At 34.5% G+C, this 18930-nt stretch overlaps 1 protein-coding gene and 1 pseudogene across 1 annotated transcript in view; one reads left to right on the top strand and one right to left on the bottom strand.

Moving 5' to 3' along the window:
• Nucleotides 1-4739: 4739 nt before the first annotated feature.
• Nucleotides 4740-18930, bottom strand: part of AUG3 (HAUS augmin-like complex subunit) — a 28957-nt gene continuing 14766 nt past the window's right edge. The window contains exons 9-18 of the mRNA XM_059575922.2: nt 17408-17539; nt 16008-16077; nt 15121-15178; nt 14893-14948; nt 12789-12941; nt 11609-11720; nt 11353-11494; nt 9464-9539; nt 8595-8690; nt 4740-5015 (exon numbers count right to left, since the gene is read on the bottom strand). Coding sequence (XP_059431905.1) covers nt 4884-5015; nt 8595-8690; nt 9464-9539; nt 11353-11494; nt 11609-11720; nt 12789-12941; nt 14893-14948; nt 15121-15178; nt 16008-16077; nt 17408-17539 — 1027 coding nt within the window. The 3' untranslated portion in view covers nt 4740-4883. The remainder of the gene's footprint in view (nt 5016-8594; nt 8691-9463; nt 9540-11352; nt 11495-11608; nt 11721-12788; nt 12942-14892; nt 14949-15120; nt 15179-16007; nt 16078-17407; nt 17540-18930) is intronic.
• On the top strand, nt 16426-17210 carry LOC148583105 (serine/threonine-protein kinase BSK7 pseudogene; annotated as a pseudogene).

Genomic DNA, 18930 nt, shown 5'->3' with positions numbered 1-18930 from the left:
TGGGTCATGGCTAGATCCCTGTGGGTCTGCTGACCCACGACTGGCTGTGACCCAATAGAGCGAGGCTGGGTCTCTGCCGACCTGCCTAATCCAACTGTGGGTCAGCAGACCAACAGTTGGGTTACCGTGAGTCTTTTTTTGTTTTTTTTGTTTTTAATTATAACTGTATTTTTTTTTTATTTTAAATTAAGGATAAATTTTAAATTTTATAAAAAAGTCAAGGGTATAAACATCATTTTATCACTTTTAACATTTAAAATATGATAGAGTGGGTAAATTGATTAAAATTGAAAGTTCAAGAGTGTAAATTAATAGTTTTTTTAATTTTTGGAGTCTTCTCAAAAGTAGTTTAAGAGTTTAAAGTGAAATTTCCTCATTTTTATTTTATTTTTTAAATTTTTTCAAGTATAATTTACATACATCTGGTGAGCCTTGAATATTTCATGATACCTCCTTTCACTTTGTTTTGGTGAGAAATTATCATACAAATTAAAGTACACATATTTAGAGCTTGTTTAATGTTGCGCTAAAGACCTTAAAAATTTCTTTTAGTACATACAAAATTGTGTCTAGAAAAAATGGATCCGTTTAGTTAAAAAATAAAGAGGTAACTTTACTGAAAACCCCTGAATTTCCACTTGATTTGACAAGCCTCTCCTAAACTTCAAAATCTCTCAATTTAGTCTCATAAACTTTTAAATACAATCAATTTGGATCCCTCCGTCAGATTTTGCCATTAACTTTTAACGGCAAACCCTAAAAAGACTAAAATACCCCTGATTTTCTTTTTTTTATTAAAAAAAAAAAAAAAGACCACGCGGGTCAGGCCAGACCATGCGGGTCTGGCCATGACCCACACTAGGTCTTGGCCAGCAGATCCACCGTGTCTATAGACCCACGCTAGGTCTCTGGCCAAGACCTACGCAGATCTCCGCCATAGACCCATGAGACCCGCATGTGTTTTTTTGTTTTTAATTTGGAAGGGTAAATTTGGAGTTTTTTAAAAAGTCAGGGGTATAAACGTCATTATCTCACTTTTAACTTCTTAAATTTAACGGAGGGGTCCAAATTGATTGCAATTGAAAGTTCAGGGGACTAAATTGAGAGATTTTGAAGTTTAGGGAGGGTTTGTCAAATCGGGTGGAAGTTCAGGGGTCTTCTATGAAGTTCAACCAAAAATAAAAAATAAAACTTATTTCTAATTTCTTTTTTTTTTTTTCTTTTTTTCTTTTGTTTTAATCTAAAAACGTCCAAAACTGAGTGTTGGGAGAAGCGTGAAAATGTGGCTTTTTCTATAAATAAAAACTATTTTCTCAATTCAATACCAATCAGAATCGAAATTAGTTAGAAAGTGGTTTGTACCTAATTCATACAAACCAGTGTAATAAAGTGACGCATATTTCTCCTACGCCTAAACCAATGACATTGACAATGACTTTCATGCCTAATCATTAGAACCATAAGTAGTTAATGTATATCCGTTTACATAATCTAAGCTAGGTAACTTTAAGTTAAATAAGTACTATTTTTTTTTTTAAGCTCCTCTAGCTGTAGCTCCTCTATTTCCAAAGCAGTAGAGGTTAAAGCCTTTCAATATTACTTTTAATCACCTGACCTCGAGGCTTATTTCCATATATATCATTATTCCATAACATTTTCTTAACACAATCCGAATTGAAGCTTCTGGATTGAATGCTCTAGAAATATATTTTCAGTTTCGAAAGTTAGATATTAATGCATCATGAGAATCAACAAAACACCACCAAGTGTTCCTCTTTAAGACAAAGAATTCATGCAAATTCGACCAAAAAAATTTGTTTAGATAACTCTTGCAAAATCTGTTCGTCCTTTTCTGCAGGAACATTTGTGATGAAAAGGGTGCCATTTGGAAGAATTTCATCAAAATCAGTTACTTCTTTCCTTTCTTTAATTGTATATTCTAATAATAGTGAAGTCTTAGCAACCATGGCTTCAACCCCACTACCATGCATGAAACAACGAATTTATGACGTCGTCCACCCTATTATGCAAATATTGACATGTGGGAGATAAATAATTAGGGAAGCTAATATGTTACTGTAATTAGGCTATTAGACTAAATTGATTGAATTGCTGTTGTATTCTGTGAAGAAATAAAGAAGCAGAGAGTCATAAGTATTCTCGAGAAAATTCATGCATCATCTTCTTTTTTCCATTTTTAAATAAAATCATTCAATTGTTTGGTCATTTACATTACATTCCATCTAGGGGTGCAAAGGCGGTTACGGTTAGCGGTTAGTGGCAATAACCGCTAACCGTAACCGCCTTAGCGGTTAGTAGATTTCACTAACCGCAACCGCTAACCGCTAGGCGGTTAACGGTTAGCGGTTAACCGCCGGTTAGCGGTTAGTGAAATAGATAACCGCCCGCTAACCGCTTTTTTTAAATTGGGCTTTTTTTTTGGCTTTTTGGGCTTTCTTTAGGGCTTTTTGGGCTTTTTTTTACCCTCATTTTTTTTATTGTATTTTTAATATCTTTTTGGGCCCAATTGCTATAAAAAGTGCCTATATTGAAAAATCAAAAATATTTGACCCAAAATTTACATTTACTTGTACTTTAAAAAAATTTCCTTAAATATTAAATCATAACCGGTTAACTTTTTTAAAAAAAAAAAAAAAAAATCAACACAACATACAAAAAAAAGTTCAGAATTCAGACAACTGTCACAACATATAAAAAAATATATAAAAAGAGTTCAACACAAAGCATATAAAATAAGTTCAAATAAAATATTAAAACTTCATCTATCCTCTCATTTGGTCCTCTAGCAAATCCTGTGGACATCAAAAGAAGAAAAGCTATAATATTAAACATAATAATATTAAGGCACAAAATACATTAATACATTAATACTTCAATTGTGATTAATGTATTAATGGTTAAATTTCTTTTTCTAAAAAATGTTCAAAAAATACATTAATACTTCAATTGTGATTATAAGTAACACATTGTTGAATCTAATGTCAATTATTTAATTTGATATTATATAATTATATAGTCTCATTAAATTATATCATATGATTCATATGATTAATTATTTAAATTCTTATCATATTTACTTATAATCTTTTTTCTTTGAATTGAACTTAATATCTAATGGTAAATGGTAATGTTCAAACTCCTAAATCCTAAATTCCTAAAGTATCTAATAATGGTTTAATTAAATTGTAGACTTGTAGTGATAAGTAATATATTGTTTAATTCAATTGAATCAATTGTGATTATTATTGTACATGAATCATATGATTAACTTGTAGATTTATGACTTATGACTTATGTCATATTATATATGTATTATTTATTATTATATAATCATATGATTTAATGATCAAGTCATCATGTGATATAATCATATCAATTATAGTGATAATATATAAATTACTGAAATTATAATGATAATACATTAATACTTAAATTGTGTTTATAAGTAACACATTGGTCATTGTTTAATCCAATGTCAATTACTTAATTTGATATTATACGAATCATATCATCATTGTACATTAATAATATGATTCACTTGAAGTCATGAATAAAATATTTGAATTGTCATTGAATCATATGATTAAGTATTGATATTATACATTTATATTATTCATATACATATGTAGACTTATATAGACTTATAAGTTTATAACATACATTGAAAATAAGTCTCTAGATATTTAATTGTTGTATTAGTATGAATTGGTATACTTATGAGTTATGTCATATTATATATGTATAATTTGTTATTATATAATCAAATGATTTAAATCTCATGTGATGTAATCATATAAATTATAGTGATAATATATTAATATTCAAATTGTGATTTAATGATCAAGTGATTATGTTATATGTATAAATATTTTTATAATTATAATTATAAAAATATATTATATAAAAAGGCGGTTAGCGGTTAGCGGTTACGGTTAGTAGACCCAATAACCGCTAGGCGGTTATGGCGGTTAGGCGGTTAGCGGTTAGTGCGGTTAGACGGTTAGACGGTTAGGCGGTTGGCGGTTATAGCGGTTAGCGGTTAGCGCGCCTTTGCACCCCTAATTCCATCCCCCATCTGCACTTAAAATCCTCATATATTCCTTCATTCTTTTATCCACTCCATACAAATTTAAACAACATTGAAAAATACAACCAGAAAATCAAGTGACATTTTAGTTGTGGCACATTGTTGACAACTAAACGACATTATATTTTTGAGTAATTACCTTTTGCCCCCATGAACTGCAGCGCCTTGGCACTTTCCCCCCATGAACTATCAATTATAACACTTGACCCCATCAAACTACCATCTTATGACACTTTCCCCCCTTCCGTCAGTCAAAGGGGTGGTTAAAACTAATGGTCAACGGTCTTGTAACTTGCATGTGCCATTTTAATTTTTTTTCCTTCCAATTTTGCCTCACTTCAAATTTTTGGATTAGGGTTTAGGAGGGTATAAGCGGCATTTTATTGATCTGAAGTGAGGGCAAAAATGGATACATCTAATATTAATTTATCAATGCTGTTGAATAAATTATTCGTGGCCTCTCATTTATGACTAAATTTATCTCCAATGGCTTTTCTATTTTTATTATTTGTGGGCCTGCGCAATACCCTATTATCTATACCTATACAGAGAATTTGGTTCCTTCGTTGAAGGTCATTTGAGCTTTTGCTCAGAATGTAGGAATTTGCAAACAAAATAACAATGCGTCCCCTTTGTAAAAGATATGGTATATCCATAAATGACAAATTTGATTCTGGAGTCCACTTACAACAATTGCATCGTCGGGTGAGAAATAATAATACATACAATAATCCAGTCCATGAGAAGAAAATGGAGATGTACAATCTGCATGAGCCTAAGAAACTTGCAAGGCCCTAACTCGAGCAGTCAGTTCCCTTACCTGGCTTCTCAAACGCTCAGGATTGCAGAAGAAATCAACAAACACCCGCCTTTGAAGCCCGACTTCTTGAGAATGATGTTTTACAATCTGAGAGCCATAGAATGCAGATGAAAAATCTCAATTATGCAGCAAAAAGATTCGGCGTAGAAAGTGGGAATGTTGAAAAATTGTGATACCAAATTACTTAGGAGTATTAATTACTATTTTTATGTGATTTCAGATCCAAGAACACTTATTCACAGGTGTATAACTTCCACCACAAAAGAAAGACCAATAAACCTACTCATAGAAAGGGTGTATACATTCCAAGGCAAAGGAATAAATAAGTTTCTTAATTCAGATTCTAGTTTACAAGAAAGGGAAAATGTCAAGAGAGAACATACATTCTTCTAACTACTAAAAACTTGCATTTTATGTGCACAACGCATAAATATAAGAGAAAATATATTGTGTATACCCCCAGTGTGCTTAGAGCCTATTCCATTGACACCCCAGCGTTCAATTATTTTTTGATAAGTAATGTAATCATATCAAGGGGCACAGATGGGTGCAACCTTAGTACACAAGAAATATACAAGAGAACACCTAAGAAGAAGAACAAAAAATCATTAAAACAAATCACTAAGGGAGCTAAAAACACAGCAGTCCAAGAAAAGAGGGAAGAAAAGAAAAAAATACTTGAGCTCCATGGACTCCCCATTCTATTTGCATAAACAGAGCACCAATCGACCACGATGACATGCCTCTTCCTACGATTATTCATGGTAAGAATTTCCCAAGAGCTACCAACCAAACAAAAAAAGCCACTTTCAAGGAAACCTTGGTCCGCCAAATACTCTTCTAAGGGAAAAGAGAGGCATCTTTACAAGCAAGGATCTTATAAAAAGAGGGAACATCAAACTTTCCTTTGTGAGACAAGGCCAACCAAAGCTAATCTTTCCCTTCTCTTCTCACTCTAGAGGAATTCAGAAGGAAGCCAAAACCCCTACCTCCCAATCGTGAGCCACACAAATAAAGCTAACATTCCACTGAAGGGATCCACTAGAAGAGTCCAAATTAACTGCAACAAATGCATCCTTCACAAGAGCAATGTTATATAAATTCAGGAAAACTTCCTGGAGGGTCATCTCTCAACACCACACAACTCATCCCAAAATTTGATCTTGGACCCATCTCCTGGCTCAAGTTTGGTATGGCTACAAAACAACCTCCACCCCTTCCTAATATTCTTCCAAATCCCCACCTCAAGCATCCCAAGGGGATCAATAGAGCACCACCAGCCCCAAGCACTACCAAATTTGGTGTCCACAACTTTCCACCAAGCCTCTATCTCATACATATAACGCCACAACCACTTTCCTAAAAGGACCATATTGAATAACTTCAAGTTCTAAATCCCCAATCCTCTCTCAGAAATAGGAGAGCAAACCTTGGCCTAGCTAACCAGGTGTTATTTAATTTTCCACCTATCCCTCCATAAAAAATCTCGTTGGAGCTTCTCTATACAATTTGCCACTCTAGCAGGAATGGGGAATAGAGACAAGAAGTACATAGGTAAGTTAGAGTACTCTTAATAAGGGTAACCCTACCACCCTTAGACAGATACATCATTTTCCAACTAGCCAACCGATGTTAAATCTTTACCACAATGTCATCCCAAATAGACTTAGCCTTGTAATAAGCCCCCAGCAGAAGACCAAGATACTTCAAGGGCAAAGAGGAAGTCCCACAACCCAAAATGCCAGCCAGCCTATCCACATTTTTCACATTACCCACAAGAACCAAAACTGACTTGGCCAAATTAACCTTTAACCCAGAAACAGCTTCAAAACAAACGAATAAAACAAGTAGATGGCGAAGATGATCAGGGTTGGCCCCACAAAAAACCAAAGTATCATCTGCAAACAAGTGAGAAATATTAACCACACCGGAGGTCCTAGATATAACCTAATATCTTAGCACTGTTTTCTTAATGTCCTTTTTGTAAGTTCCTCCAATTACTGTGGTGCTTGGCTAAAATATTATTTTGTGGTGCTGAATGTTAAAAGGTCTTGAGAACTTGCTTTGTCGTTTTCTTAAAAACGAAAAAACAAAATAGACTGTGACTCTGAAAATGATTGATTGCTTTGGACAGTTTTGTTTCCTAATCCTCTCTATATCTTTACGTTTTTCTACTTGCTATCTTTTTACCTCTTTTGAGTCAATTTCCTACAATATTTGAGACACATGCTTCTTTCCTTTTATTTCCCCAGGCTCAAATTACAGCCTATGTTAAGAACTCTGATCAATTTACATCAGAATAATTAAGCAGATATTGCTGAGTGTGCTCTTTGTATTTCATTTATTTACCAAGTACAAAGAATATGTGCTTGCCGCTTGCCAAAAATACGCTAAGTTTGAACAAGTACAAATTAAGCTCAAAAGGGTCACTAAATCAAGAAAATTCAAAAACATCCATTTGCAGAGCTCTAAGACTGCAAGAGGAAAATTAGCTTGTGCATGCCCAAAACACCAAATCCTTTGCAAGGATTCCAACAAAGAATCTTCTTGCAATGTCAACTCTCCCATATCATGCATAAATCCCCATTGCTGAATTTTGAACAGACCCACCCAAATCAGCACCAATATGCATCACAAGTCTACAAACATCATTAGGCTCTTCTTCATATACACATGCCATCACATTTCAGATAACCCTGTTTGATCTGATTCCCTCATCTAATAACCATGAAAACACCAATAGCCTTTCCCCATGATGCCCAATCTATGCACATGCACCAATCATCAAACTCCAAGAAACTATATTTCTCTCAGGCATTTTATCAAACACTAACCAGGAAATTTCAAGATGCTCACACTTGCCATGCATACCAGTGAGTGAATTACCAACACAACATCTAATCCATACCTAGAATGCTCATGATTTCTAATGAGGATCTTACCATAAATGTCAAGAATGTTTTGGGTGATGAATTTTGGGGATTTTAGCGAAGGGACAAGACTAGGAGATTAGCTGGGGCTGCAGCCCATGATCATTTAGAGGCTGGGATGTTTTTGGACCGTGGACAATGGCAAGTGGTGGGTTTGATGATTTTTGGGGATTTGGGTGTCAAGTGTATCGACAGCAAAAATATTAGCTGGTTTGGGTGTGGGTATAGCTGGAATCGAAAACAAACTCAGTTAAATAAATGAAAGTGGGATGAAAGGAGTCATTCAGAATTGGATCTACCACATAGGCTCTCAAATTTCAATAGCACAATTGAAAATTGTGGCGTCAAGAAAATTGGCCCTAACGGAGGGGGAGAGGAGGGGGAAGTGTGGGGCATATTTTCCAAAATAAAAGTACAAACAAACACTTCTGTTCCAAATGATCAAAAAAACAAAAGTTCCTTGGGTTTTCTAGGGGCACCTACAATAACAATTATTTAAAGGAATTTACACAAAAAAAAAATGTTCTTCATTATGTTTTAAAATTATAGATTACTCACAATTAGAGCATGTTATTTTCAAAAATTCATTAAATAAGAAAATTATTATATGCAATGCTAGAAGAAGATGAGTTGCATGAACCACTGTGGTCTACGATATACATCTTAAAAAATACAACTTTAGTTACTGAAAGGAATCTACCACTACAGAATTCACAATCTACCACTGCAGGATTACCTCATTTTTCTTCAAGTGTTCCAGTGTCACCTCTTCGACTGCAGCAGAGAGTTTTGCATTGATCTTTTCCATTTCATCAAGCTCTTTCATCAATGACTGGAAAAGACATCATGTCACAGGACCAAACAGACAATAAGAAAAAAAGAAGAAACACCAAAACCAGACTTAATAAGGGCACGTTGTTCTGGTTCGACAATGGATTAGTTAGAAGGTGAAGGAAACAAACTAACTTGCCTGCTAAATATGACTTAGATTTAGCGAGAAAATCTAAAAGCCAAAGCAGTTCGAAGACATAGACTAATCACTACAATCACCTATTACCAAATTTCCTTGGGATCACTAGAAAAATCCCAAATGCATGAACGCAAGCCTTCATGAAATGTTACTATATTTTAATTATAAAGGAAAAGATCACCATTGTAAGACACACACAAACACACAAAAAGAGAGCAAGAGAGAATCATCTAGAAACTCTGCTAGATGTTCAAATTCGATCAGCATCATATGCTCAAATAAAATTTTAAATCAGTGTCAAATGCTCAAATTCTCATCAATATATTAGTTTGGAGCTATTTCTATTCCAAAAGTTGGTTTTATTTTTATTCAAAGGTTAGTTTAGATTAGATAAGATGGCCTGTGAAACCAATTTTGAAGATGGGGAATATAGTATCATTTGAATTGTATTCATTCTGCTTGTTCTGAGCTCTTATAAAACCTATCACCATATTGTTTCCAATTCCAATAACTAAACAACAAAAACATAAACTCATAAAAAAAAAAACGCAAAGGTAATAGCAAATGAGAAAACAGACTCGAGCCAACTGTAACAGCAAACATAAGAAGTCAAATTTTAATGGTGAAGGTTGTACCCGAGGTGTAAGAATTGGTTGTGCAGTTGTTGAAGATGCAAATAGTAGTTGCTGCAGACTTTGGATTAGGATGCACCTGACATAAATAAACAAATACACTTGAAATGCTTCCTTAACAATTCAAAATTTTGTTCAACAAATTACTTTTATATATGGCTCAAAAAGGATGACACATGAAGCAGCTGTTTCTTAGCAGAGATGATAAAATCATTGATATGAAGCCCAAGGAAATGTGTTTATGATGCCAAATGGCATCTAAGGATTGGAGTAAAATCAATTATAGAATAGCTTTTAAAGCAAATATGTCAAGACCAGGTTTACTCCCTTTTTTTTTAATTGGTAAATTACACATGTAGCAAGTAGCGTTTGAACTCAAGACAAAACCCCTCCACCCTGTTCTTAATTGAGGGAGGTATCATTTGAACTACAATTCATTGGCTTGGATAGAGTGAACTGTGGAATAATATGTAATTTCCTAAGAGTATAGGGATTGATATGTAAAACTTCTACAAGAAGGCCAGGTGTCCTAATGAGCTGTCTCCTATAACTGTCATAGAATATTCTTGTATTTTGGCTTTTCTATTTAATAAATGGAGGAATGAGCTATGTAGAATCTGTAGCTCCATTCCATTTCATAGCTTTCTTCCCATTTCAATTTCTTCAATCTCATTTCATTACATGGTATCGGAGCATTGCAATAATTGTGTATAGTAGATAAATTTTATATTCTGTTTCACTTCACTTATCTGTTCATTTCCTTTCGTTTTTTTCTAGACTGAAATAGTTTTTCCAGGAGAAATTTTATACCAAAGACTTGGGAAAACTTTCGTATTTCTTGAGCATTGAGGTTGCTAGATCCCAACATGGGGTTAATCTATCTCAAAGGAAATATGTGCTAGACTTCTGTGAAGAAACAGGTCTTTTGGGAGCTTGTCTTGTTGATGTTCTTATGGATCCAAATCAAAAGCTTCTGAAAGATGGAGAGTTGTTTGATGATCCTAGCCAATTCAGGCGATTGATTGGGAAATCGAATTATCTTACTATCACTGGCCAAATATCTCTTAAGCAGTTAGTGTAGTGAGTCAATTCATGGAAGCACCTAGAACTTTACATTGGAAGGTTGTGGTTCATATTCTACGATATCTAAAGAGATTCGCTGGTCGCAGTATTCAATATAAGAAGAATGGAAATCTCGGGATAGAAGGATTCACTGATGCAAATTGGACAGGATCCTCTTCCAACAGAAGATCTACTACTAGGCATCATACATTCTTGGGAGTTAACCTTGTTACTTGGAAGAGTAAGAAGTAGACAGTAATTGCTCTATCTAGTGCAAAGTATAGGTCTATGGCTCATACAACTAGTGAATTCCATGATTATAGCAGTTTCTTCAGGAAATTGGATTTTCAGTTCCTACACCTATTCCTCTGTATTGCGATAATCAAGCTGCTATGAACATTACAATGTCTCTTTGCAGTGACTGACTGGAATTTATTTGTTCCAAGTTGGGCTTACAACAAGCATGAACATGATTTGGTAGGAATATTTCATGGATACCAGTAACGTTTAGTTTTTGTTCTTTTTTTCTATTTTCCGATTAATGATGATCCGCATATTTCATGCTTCTGCAAAGCTTACATCACTAAATGAGAGCTAAAGAATTCTTAAATCTTATCAATTTGCATTGGGCTGAAACTAATTACAGAACCAATTTGCAAAGTCCAACAAAATCAAATATAGCAGATACACTAGTTTATAGCCAAAAAAGATTACTGTCAAAAATCATTTATCATGCAGGTATACAAGTTCATCAGTTCATCCTCAAAGCAATATTTAAAAGGCTAATTTAATAAATGTAAGATAACCCTTAACAAAATAGAATAACTCACAGCTCATTGATACATCTATTTCTGTCTTCTGGAAGAGAATTTTCAAGGTCAGATTGAAGGGTCACCAAGTCTGAATGAAGACTAGATATCTGCTGAACTATGCCAGGAGCTGATACGTATGTTGAAAACCCAGCTTGAGCATCTAAGAAAATGGTAAAAGCAGGAATGTAATTAATACGCTAGCCGAAAAACTAACAATTGCAGTCTGCACTTGAATGAATACTCAGGTAACTAAAAGAGAATGTATGGTCTTTACTTGAATGGATACTTAAAAGATCTCTAACCCCATGCACAAAATTATCCTTATCATCCACTGCTCCTTGTTCTTGTACGTCAGATGCAGCTTCAATCAGTGCCAGGCAACGGCCCTATTATGGTTATACAACACCATCATCAAGTAAAATATGTATCAAAAGAGAAAAGGATAAAACTTGAGTATATAAGAGGACAACTAGTAATTAGAACATAAAATTTTAATGAATCCTAAAAATCAAAAAAGAAAAGAGATTATATCGCCTAGAACGACATCATTAAGAAGGAAAAAAGATAAAAGAAAACAAGAGACCTATATAACAAACGTTTTCAGGGTAATCTGAAGCATAATCTTCCCACTTTAGATAAAGTCAAATGTAGAAATATAACAAATATATAGTTACCAAAAAATATTACGTGAGATTTGTGTAATAGAAAAGCTACCAAAAAAACCAGACTTCATTCCTCATTTTGAGGTACAGCTCCACAATTGGAAGTGTAATAGTGTATGGTTTGAGACTAAACATTGAAAGGTCCAATCTAGAACACCTAGCTGACCATGAAGCAAAATGAAAAATCTTTTGATAGGTAATCAACAAGTATTATAAAATGCATAAAGCGTCCTTAAGTATAAATAAAGTATACAAAAGGGACTAACAAAGAGAAACAAAAAGAACAAAGAAAACCCAGCCAAGGACACCAGCAAAAACCTGAAAAAAAAAAAAAAAAAAAAACAAAAACAAAACAAAAGAAAGGAACTACAAGAGACCCTTAAGCCCACTAGAACTACCCACCACATTTGTAATTTTTATTTAATACTTAAGCAACAAATATGTGTCTATTATACAAAGTGGTGGTATAAACAATTTTCACATGTGACCAGCAAGCCGTGGCTCCATAGTTACCCACTGGCATAGGGTAGCATGCTTCATGAATGCACAAGGCTCTGCCTGTACACCACAGACCAAGGTTTATTATATCACATTTTCAGTTTGATCTCATAGACATTCCTGATCATATCATGGCATCCAGCACAACAAAACGAAGCCTGGTATAAAACTAGAATAGATGTGCATGTGTTTCTGCATGCCCGCACACATGCGTTGTTGAAGCAAAGGATGTGAGTAACAATTGAGAGAGAGAGAGAGAGAGAGAAACAAAGCAAAAACTAGAAGCATATGTACCACTCGGCCTTTGGTTGCTGACATGTATGCCTGGAGCTCTGACTCAATAACCTTAATTAACGAATATGCTCCAAGCATGTTCTTCTTTTCCAACTGACAAGCTATTTTTAAGAACTGATGCCTCGCAAGTTGATTGATCAGATGATTTATGAACTGTCAAAAGAAATTAAGAATATTATATACCTAAAATAAATACATGCAGATAATTCAAATGCTTTGAGTTGTTTAACACTAAAATATTACTCATGCAGAAGAAATTAGTACTGCTTGGTACCATGAACACAATGAAATTTCATGTGAGCCCGACCCCTTTTTTTGATAGGTAATAAGAGATATTTTATAAAAAGAGTAGGCGCCCCTAAGCATACAGGAAGTATACAAAAAGAACTCAAAAATAGGAAAAAAATAATTAAAAAAACAAACAAACAAACAAACAAGAAAAGCAAACACCAAACATGCCTTTCTTTGGCATAATTTTGCCGCAAATCTAAATCTTCATGAGAAACCACCCTAGGCCATATCATTGGCCTTCCAGCATATCTAAAGCAGAACACTCTAGTGAAAAATCACTGGTTTTTTGGAATGATAACTTTTCTATCCCTCGATCCATCAACTCTTTCTAATTTATATTTGTAAGTGCCCTCTGATTAGATCAGACATAGATACCATTTCAACTCTTGAACTCATGCACATCCAGAGGTTTTCTTTTCTTTTTTTAGGATAATAATGTCATTTCCATTTAAACTTTACAATTAGCCAATTCACAACCTGAATTTATGGGTTTACCGTGCCCCATGATTATCAGAGAACACATATTTACCTTAAAGTAGTTCTATATAAATGCTATTAATTTCAAAATAATGCCCCCACCCCACCTTTTTTTTTAATTTTAAAAAAAAAAAAAAAAAAAAAAAAAAAAAAAAAAAAAATCTGCTCTGATTAAATTCTAACTTGCACTAACAAAACCAAAATAACTACTAAAATAAAAGTAATAGCTTCAGTAGGAAACAGATCGTTCATGACCATTGGGACAGCCACAAAACCCCCCAATAATCTTACAAGTATTTAAATTTTCATAAGAATATGTACTGAATTATTTAAAAAATTAAACCTAAAATAAAGCTTAGAAAACAATAATTCAATCAGAAGCATTATGGTTGTTCATCCTACCTAAATCAACAACTTAAAACCCTACTTTGGAATGAATTCAAGTGGCTAAAATAGAACACTTTGCTATCAACCCCTGTAGTGAGGTGAAGCAGGAGGATAGTAGGAAATAGGGCTCCAATTATACAAGTGAGACTCCCGCTCAGTAAAATAGAGAATCATGCCGAGAAGACAAAGGGAAGACAAAAAATCAAAAGAAGATGTTGATGATCAAAATGTTCAAGAGGGGTAAGCAAAATGATCCTTCGAATAGCCATCTACTAGTAACAAGAAGACGAGATTGATCTCTACTCTTTAGTTTGGATCTAAAAAGTGCCAAAAACATTTCAAGGAGGCCTACAGCAACATGCCCTCCTATTGATTGTCGCAAGACCGCATGAGATGTAACTGGTATTAAAGGTAAAGCCCCTGAAACACAACCAAGCTAAAACCAAATCAATAACGCTTACTTTTGATTCCCAAGTATTAATTTATCCATTTCCGTTAACCATTTTAGGCAACTTTAAATACACTCAACCCCTGTTCTTTCAGGATGATCCTCCTGATCTACTAATTAATCCCCGGAAAATAACACAATATCAAGATTGGAGAAGAGTTATCATTTAGAATGCTTCAAGTAAATAATAGAAAAAAAAAATTGAGAAAATCTGAACTTCTAGTCCAATTTTTGCTAAAAACTTATGGGGCAAAGATTTGACTAAAATACCTTTTTTACATAATTTCACAAAGCTACTACTCCTAATCCGTATTAGCAATCAAAATGCCATAATTCAAACTCCCATGAGCAGCTCGTAAAGCAAGAAAAAGAAAAAGATAGCTCCACATGCCAGGGTTCTACTTTACAGCTCATGCTATTCAATTGCGTTTTATCAACATTTTCTGAAAGAGAAATTGAATAACATGCAGAAATATAAAATAATATAATAGCTAAATATACCGCTTTCTGCCGGCTAATATAGTATTCTTGGCGCATGACCTTTAAATCATAATCACCTAAAAGTTAAAAAGTTGAACAATATTATTTTATAGAAAAAGAATTAGAACCATAACACAGGAAAAAAATTAAGAAAAGGAAATAGATACTTTCTTTCTTCTAACAACTCCTGTTCTTTATAAGTTTTCTTTCTTCTAACAATTCTAAAGAGGGAAAACTACAAGAGAATACCTTGCAAAATATATGTGTCCTGGAGTTGAGCGAGCTCCCAACAAAGATCTGGAATAGTCTGAAAAATAAGACAGTACAAATTATACACTCAGACTGAAATACAGCAACAAAAAGAACGCACATTTTCTGGGGAGTAAGAAATCATTTTGATGTAAATTGGATGCACCCACGCATATGGAAAGCGTACAAGAGAAAAAACACCAGATAAAAAGAAACAAGGGGGAAAACCGAGAAAATTAGCACCTAAAGTTTAAAGACCTTGGAAACTCCAACCGAAGTGGAAGAGACATGACTAGAAGAGACAGATATATAGTTGTAAGGTGATGGCATGGAAGCAAACCTAAACTTAAGGAGCTCTACATATGCATGTAGGTATTTGCATATGTATTTGCATTGTATATTAAGAATGGTTATCATTCTTAATCATATATATGCATGTAGCAATGATAGCATTTTTAACTGCATTTCTTGAAAGGTTGAAGGATATTTCAGTTTTTTTGAAAAAAAATTCAGTACCTCCTTTCGGTTAAAAATAAAAAATTTAACAAGACAGCGATTTGGATTCAGTTGCTCTTTCTAATGTCACTAGTTGTATAACCTTTCAGATGATATTTCTCTCCATGCATAATTAAATATAAACATATGACACTGATAACCTGATGCTGCTTTATGCCATGAGGGGAAGACAAATAGTAGAACCTATGATAAACTAAGATCCTTAATAAATATATATAATACAATAGAAGGCAATTAAACTAACCGTCCATGCTTGGAACTAAAAACTATTGCAATTGATGAGGATATGGCAGGCAAGATGTAGAAAATACAACATTACTTATCAAAAAAAAAAAGATGTAGACAAATTGGAACTAGATACAGGGACAAACCTCAGATAACAACTTCTCTTCTTTGTGAAAAAGACTAGAAAGTTCTCCCACCAGCTCAGAATGCTTTCTCCTGGTTATTATAGAATATACAAGAAGATAACATTTAATAGCAGAAACAATAATGTTTCAAGAATAAAAACGCATTTCTAGAGAAAGTAAACAATGTAAGATATTAATATGTTCAATTCTTACTAAAGACGATAGTCTTACATTATCTATCCAGAAGTTCAGACTTTCTTGGGCTTCTTTTTGTTTTTTCTTTCTTATTTTCTCATAAGTAAGCCCTTCAAAAAGATAAACACAGAGGGACTACAATCCAAGCAGACAAAGTATACAAGATCGAAAAGGTAACGAAGCGCTGGTCACAAATATTTGTTTAGTCAATTTTTCCTTGGGTGATAATGTTGATAGTGAGGCTATGTGTGACATTGTGCCAATGGATGCATTTCACATTCTATTGGGTAGACCATGGTTATATGAGAATGACATCTACCATGAGAATGACATAATCCACCGCACTAGAGTCAACACTTGTTCATTACAAATGGGCAACAAAACCCATAGCTTGCATCCTCTTAGGAAAGACACTAGTTCCTCTAAACACAATAAGTTTAATGGCTTCTTGACTGCTGCAAAGTTTAAAGCTGGTGAGAGGTTACTTATTGCAGAATATATGCCCCATGATACATTAGCAAAGCACTTACTTCATTGGGAAACACAACCTACGAAATGGGCAATGCGATTAAGCAACAACCTACGAAATGGGCAATGCGATTAAGGATTGCTTTGCATCTTGCACAAGCTCAAGAATATTGTACTAGCAAAGAATGTGCTCTTTATCATGATTTGAATGCTTATAGAATCGTCTTCGGTGATGATGGTAACTCAAGACTTGCATGCTTTGGTTTGATAAAAAATAGAGATGGGAAACATTTCAGTACAAACCTGGCATTTATTCCTCCCAAGTATTTAACAGGGTGAGTTACACCTAAAAATGTAATGTATAGTTTTGGCACTCTTTTACTTGATCTTCTAAACAGAAAACATATGCCTCCAAGTCATGCACTTGACCTTATAAGGGATAGGAATCTTCAGGAGCTCATTGATTCTTGTCTGGAAGGCCAATTCTCAAATGATGAGGGGACCAAATTACCATGTTTAGCTTCATGATGTTTACATTATGACTTGGAAAGTAAAATATGAAGCTTGTACCTAAAAGCATTTTCATTCATATATTTTACCCCAATCTTTTGGGTGAGACAAGGGGGTTCAACTTTTTCCATGCATAATTACCTAGGCTCTAGACATGGATCTTGCGAGGTGATTTGCAACCTAAAAGTTAAAAAGCCAAACATCTAAAATAGCATAATAACTTGACAAGTAAATTATGGAGCAAGTACCTAAGAGAATGAAGATCAAGATGAATGTGAGCTTCATCTGATGATATCTGAGATTTAAGTGCTATTAGAATTGCTTGCTGCTTAGCATTCTCAACTTGGGCCTCTACCCACTGTCTTTCACTTGTTCCAAATCTGTGATAACATTGAACAGCCAATAAAACTTCAGGAAATTAGACAATCATCACAAAGTCCCCAAAGTAACCCAAAAAACTAACAAGCTGTCACATCCAAGAATGTGAATGTGCTTGTGCATGTCATCATCAATGTGTGTTACTGTCATCCACATCCATCACACACGAGAGATATGGGAGGCATACGAGGAAGATGATAGATTAGAAAATTGCAACCATGTATCCAAGAATGTGAATGTGCTTGTGCAAGTCATCATCAATGTGTTACAGTCACCCACATCCAGCACACACGAGAGATACGGGAGGCATACAAAGAAGATGATAGATTAGAAAACCAGAACTTGTAAAACTCATGCCTCATGTAACACTAGCACTGCAGCCACTTTACAGTTATAACTAACAAGGAAGCTTCTTGGTGGTAGTGAATCATAAAATGTAAAAACCATTCTAAGAACTGCTCTACTTCTAGTTTCTTCTTAACGCTTAAAGTGCATCACATGTTATTTCCCTTGTCCTAACAAAAAGTTGGAAATGTATTCCCATGCAATTAGAAACTCCTCCATTATTCAATTACCACTAGCACCAATAAAAAGAATAAAAAGAATAAAGGGGAAATTACACATAATACTCTCAAACCGACGCCTCTTTTGAAGTTACACCTCCAAACTTTAAAAAAGTGACACATGACCCTCTCAAAGCACCACTTTATTGCAAGTTTCACCCCTCATTAGCTTTTAGCATTAAGATAGATGAAATGTGACGCATATGTGCTAACTTTTAATTTAAAATGCCCAAATTACCCCTGAAAATCATTAAAAAAATGGAAGCTAAAGGGATTGTTGAACCACTGTTCAAGGTTGAGCTAGTATTGGGGTAGCTAAATCAGCTCTCAAGGCTGAGGGGACAATTCGGCCGCCCCAAAATCCTGAAGGGGTGGCCTAATCACCCCCTCAATGTTGTAAGGATGGTTCGGCCACCCCCAAAACTGATAAGGGAGTGGGTGAACCATCCCCTCAACCTTCCTCTTTTTTTTTCTCTTTTTTTGTTTTTCCTTCTTTTTTTTTTTTGATAAGTAATGATGATATAAAAAGAGCGTAGAGGGGCGCAACCCATATACACGGGAAGTATAACAGAGGGCGCCTAGGAAGGAGAAAAATGAAAAAGAAACTCAGAGAAACTAATCACTAAAGGAGCTAGCCAAGCGGCCGTCCAAGAGTAAAGAGTAAAGAAGAAAAAATGAGTCAATTCCTCTAAGGTCCTAGTGGAATTTTCAAAACATCTAGCATTTCTTTCATTCCAAATACACCACATAAGACACAAAGGGATCATCTTCCACACAACCGCGCTTCGAGATCGTCCTCCCGACCACCAACTAGCAAACAAGTCCCTCAC

This window comes from Corylus avellana, chromosome 11 (genome assembly GCF_965113065.1).
Source record: "Corylus avellana chromosome 11, dhCorAvel1.hap1.2, whole genome shotgun sequence".
In the NCBI taxonomy this organism is placed as follows: Eukaryota; Viridiplantae; Streptophyta; class Magnoliopsida; order Fagales; family Betulaceae; genus Corylus; species Corylus avellana.
Note: the sequence above shows the minus strand (reverse complement) of the source record. Positions and strands in the feature narration are given on the sequence as shown.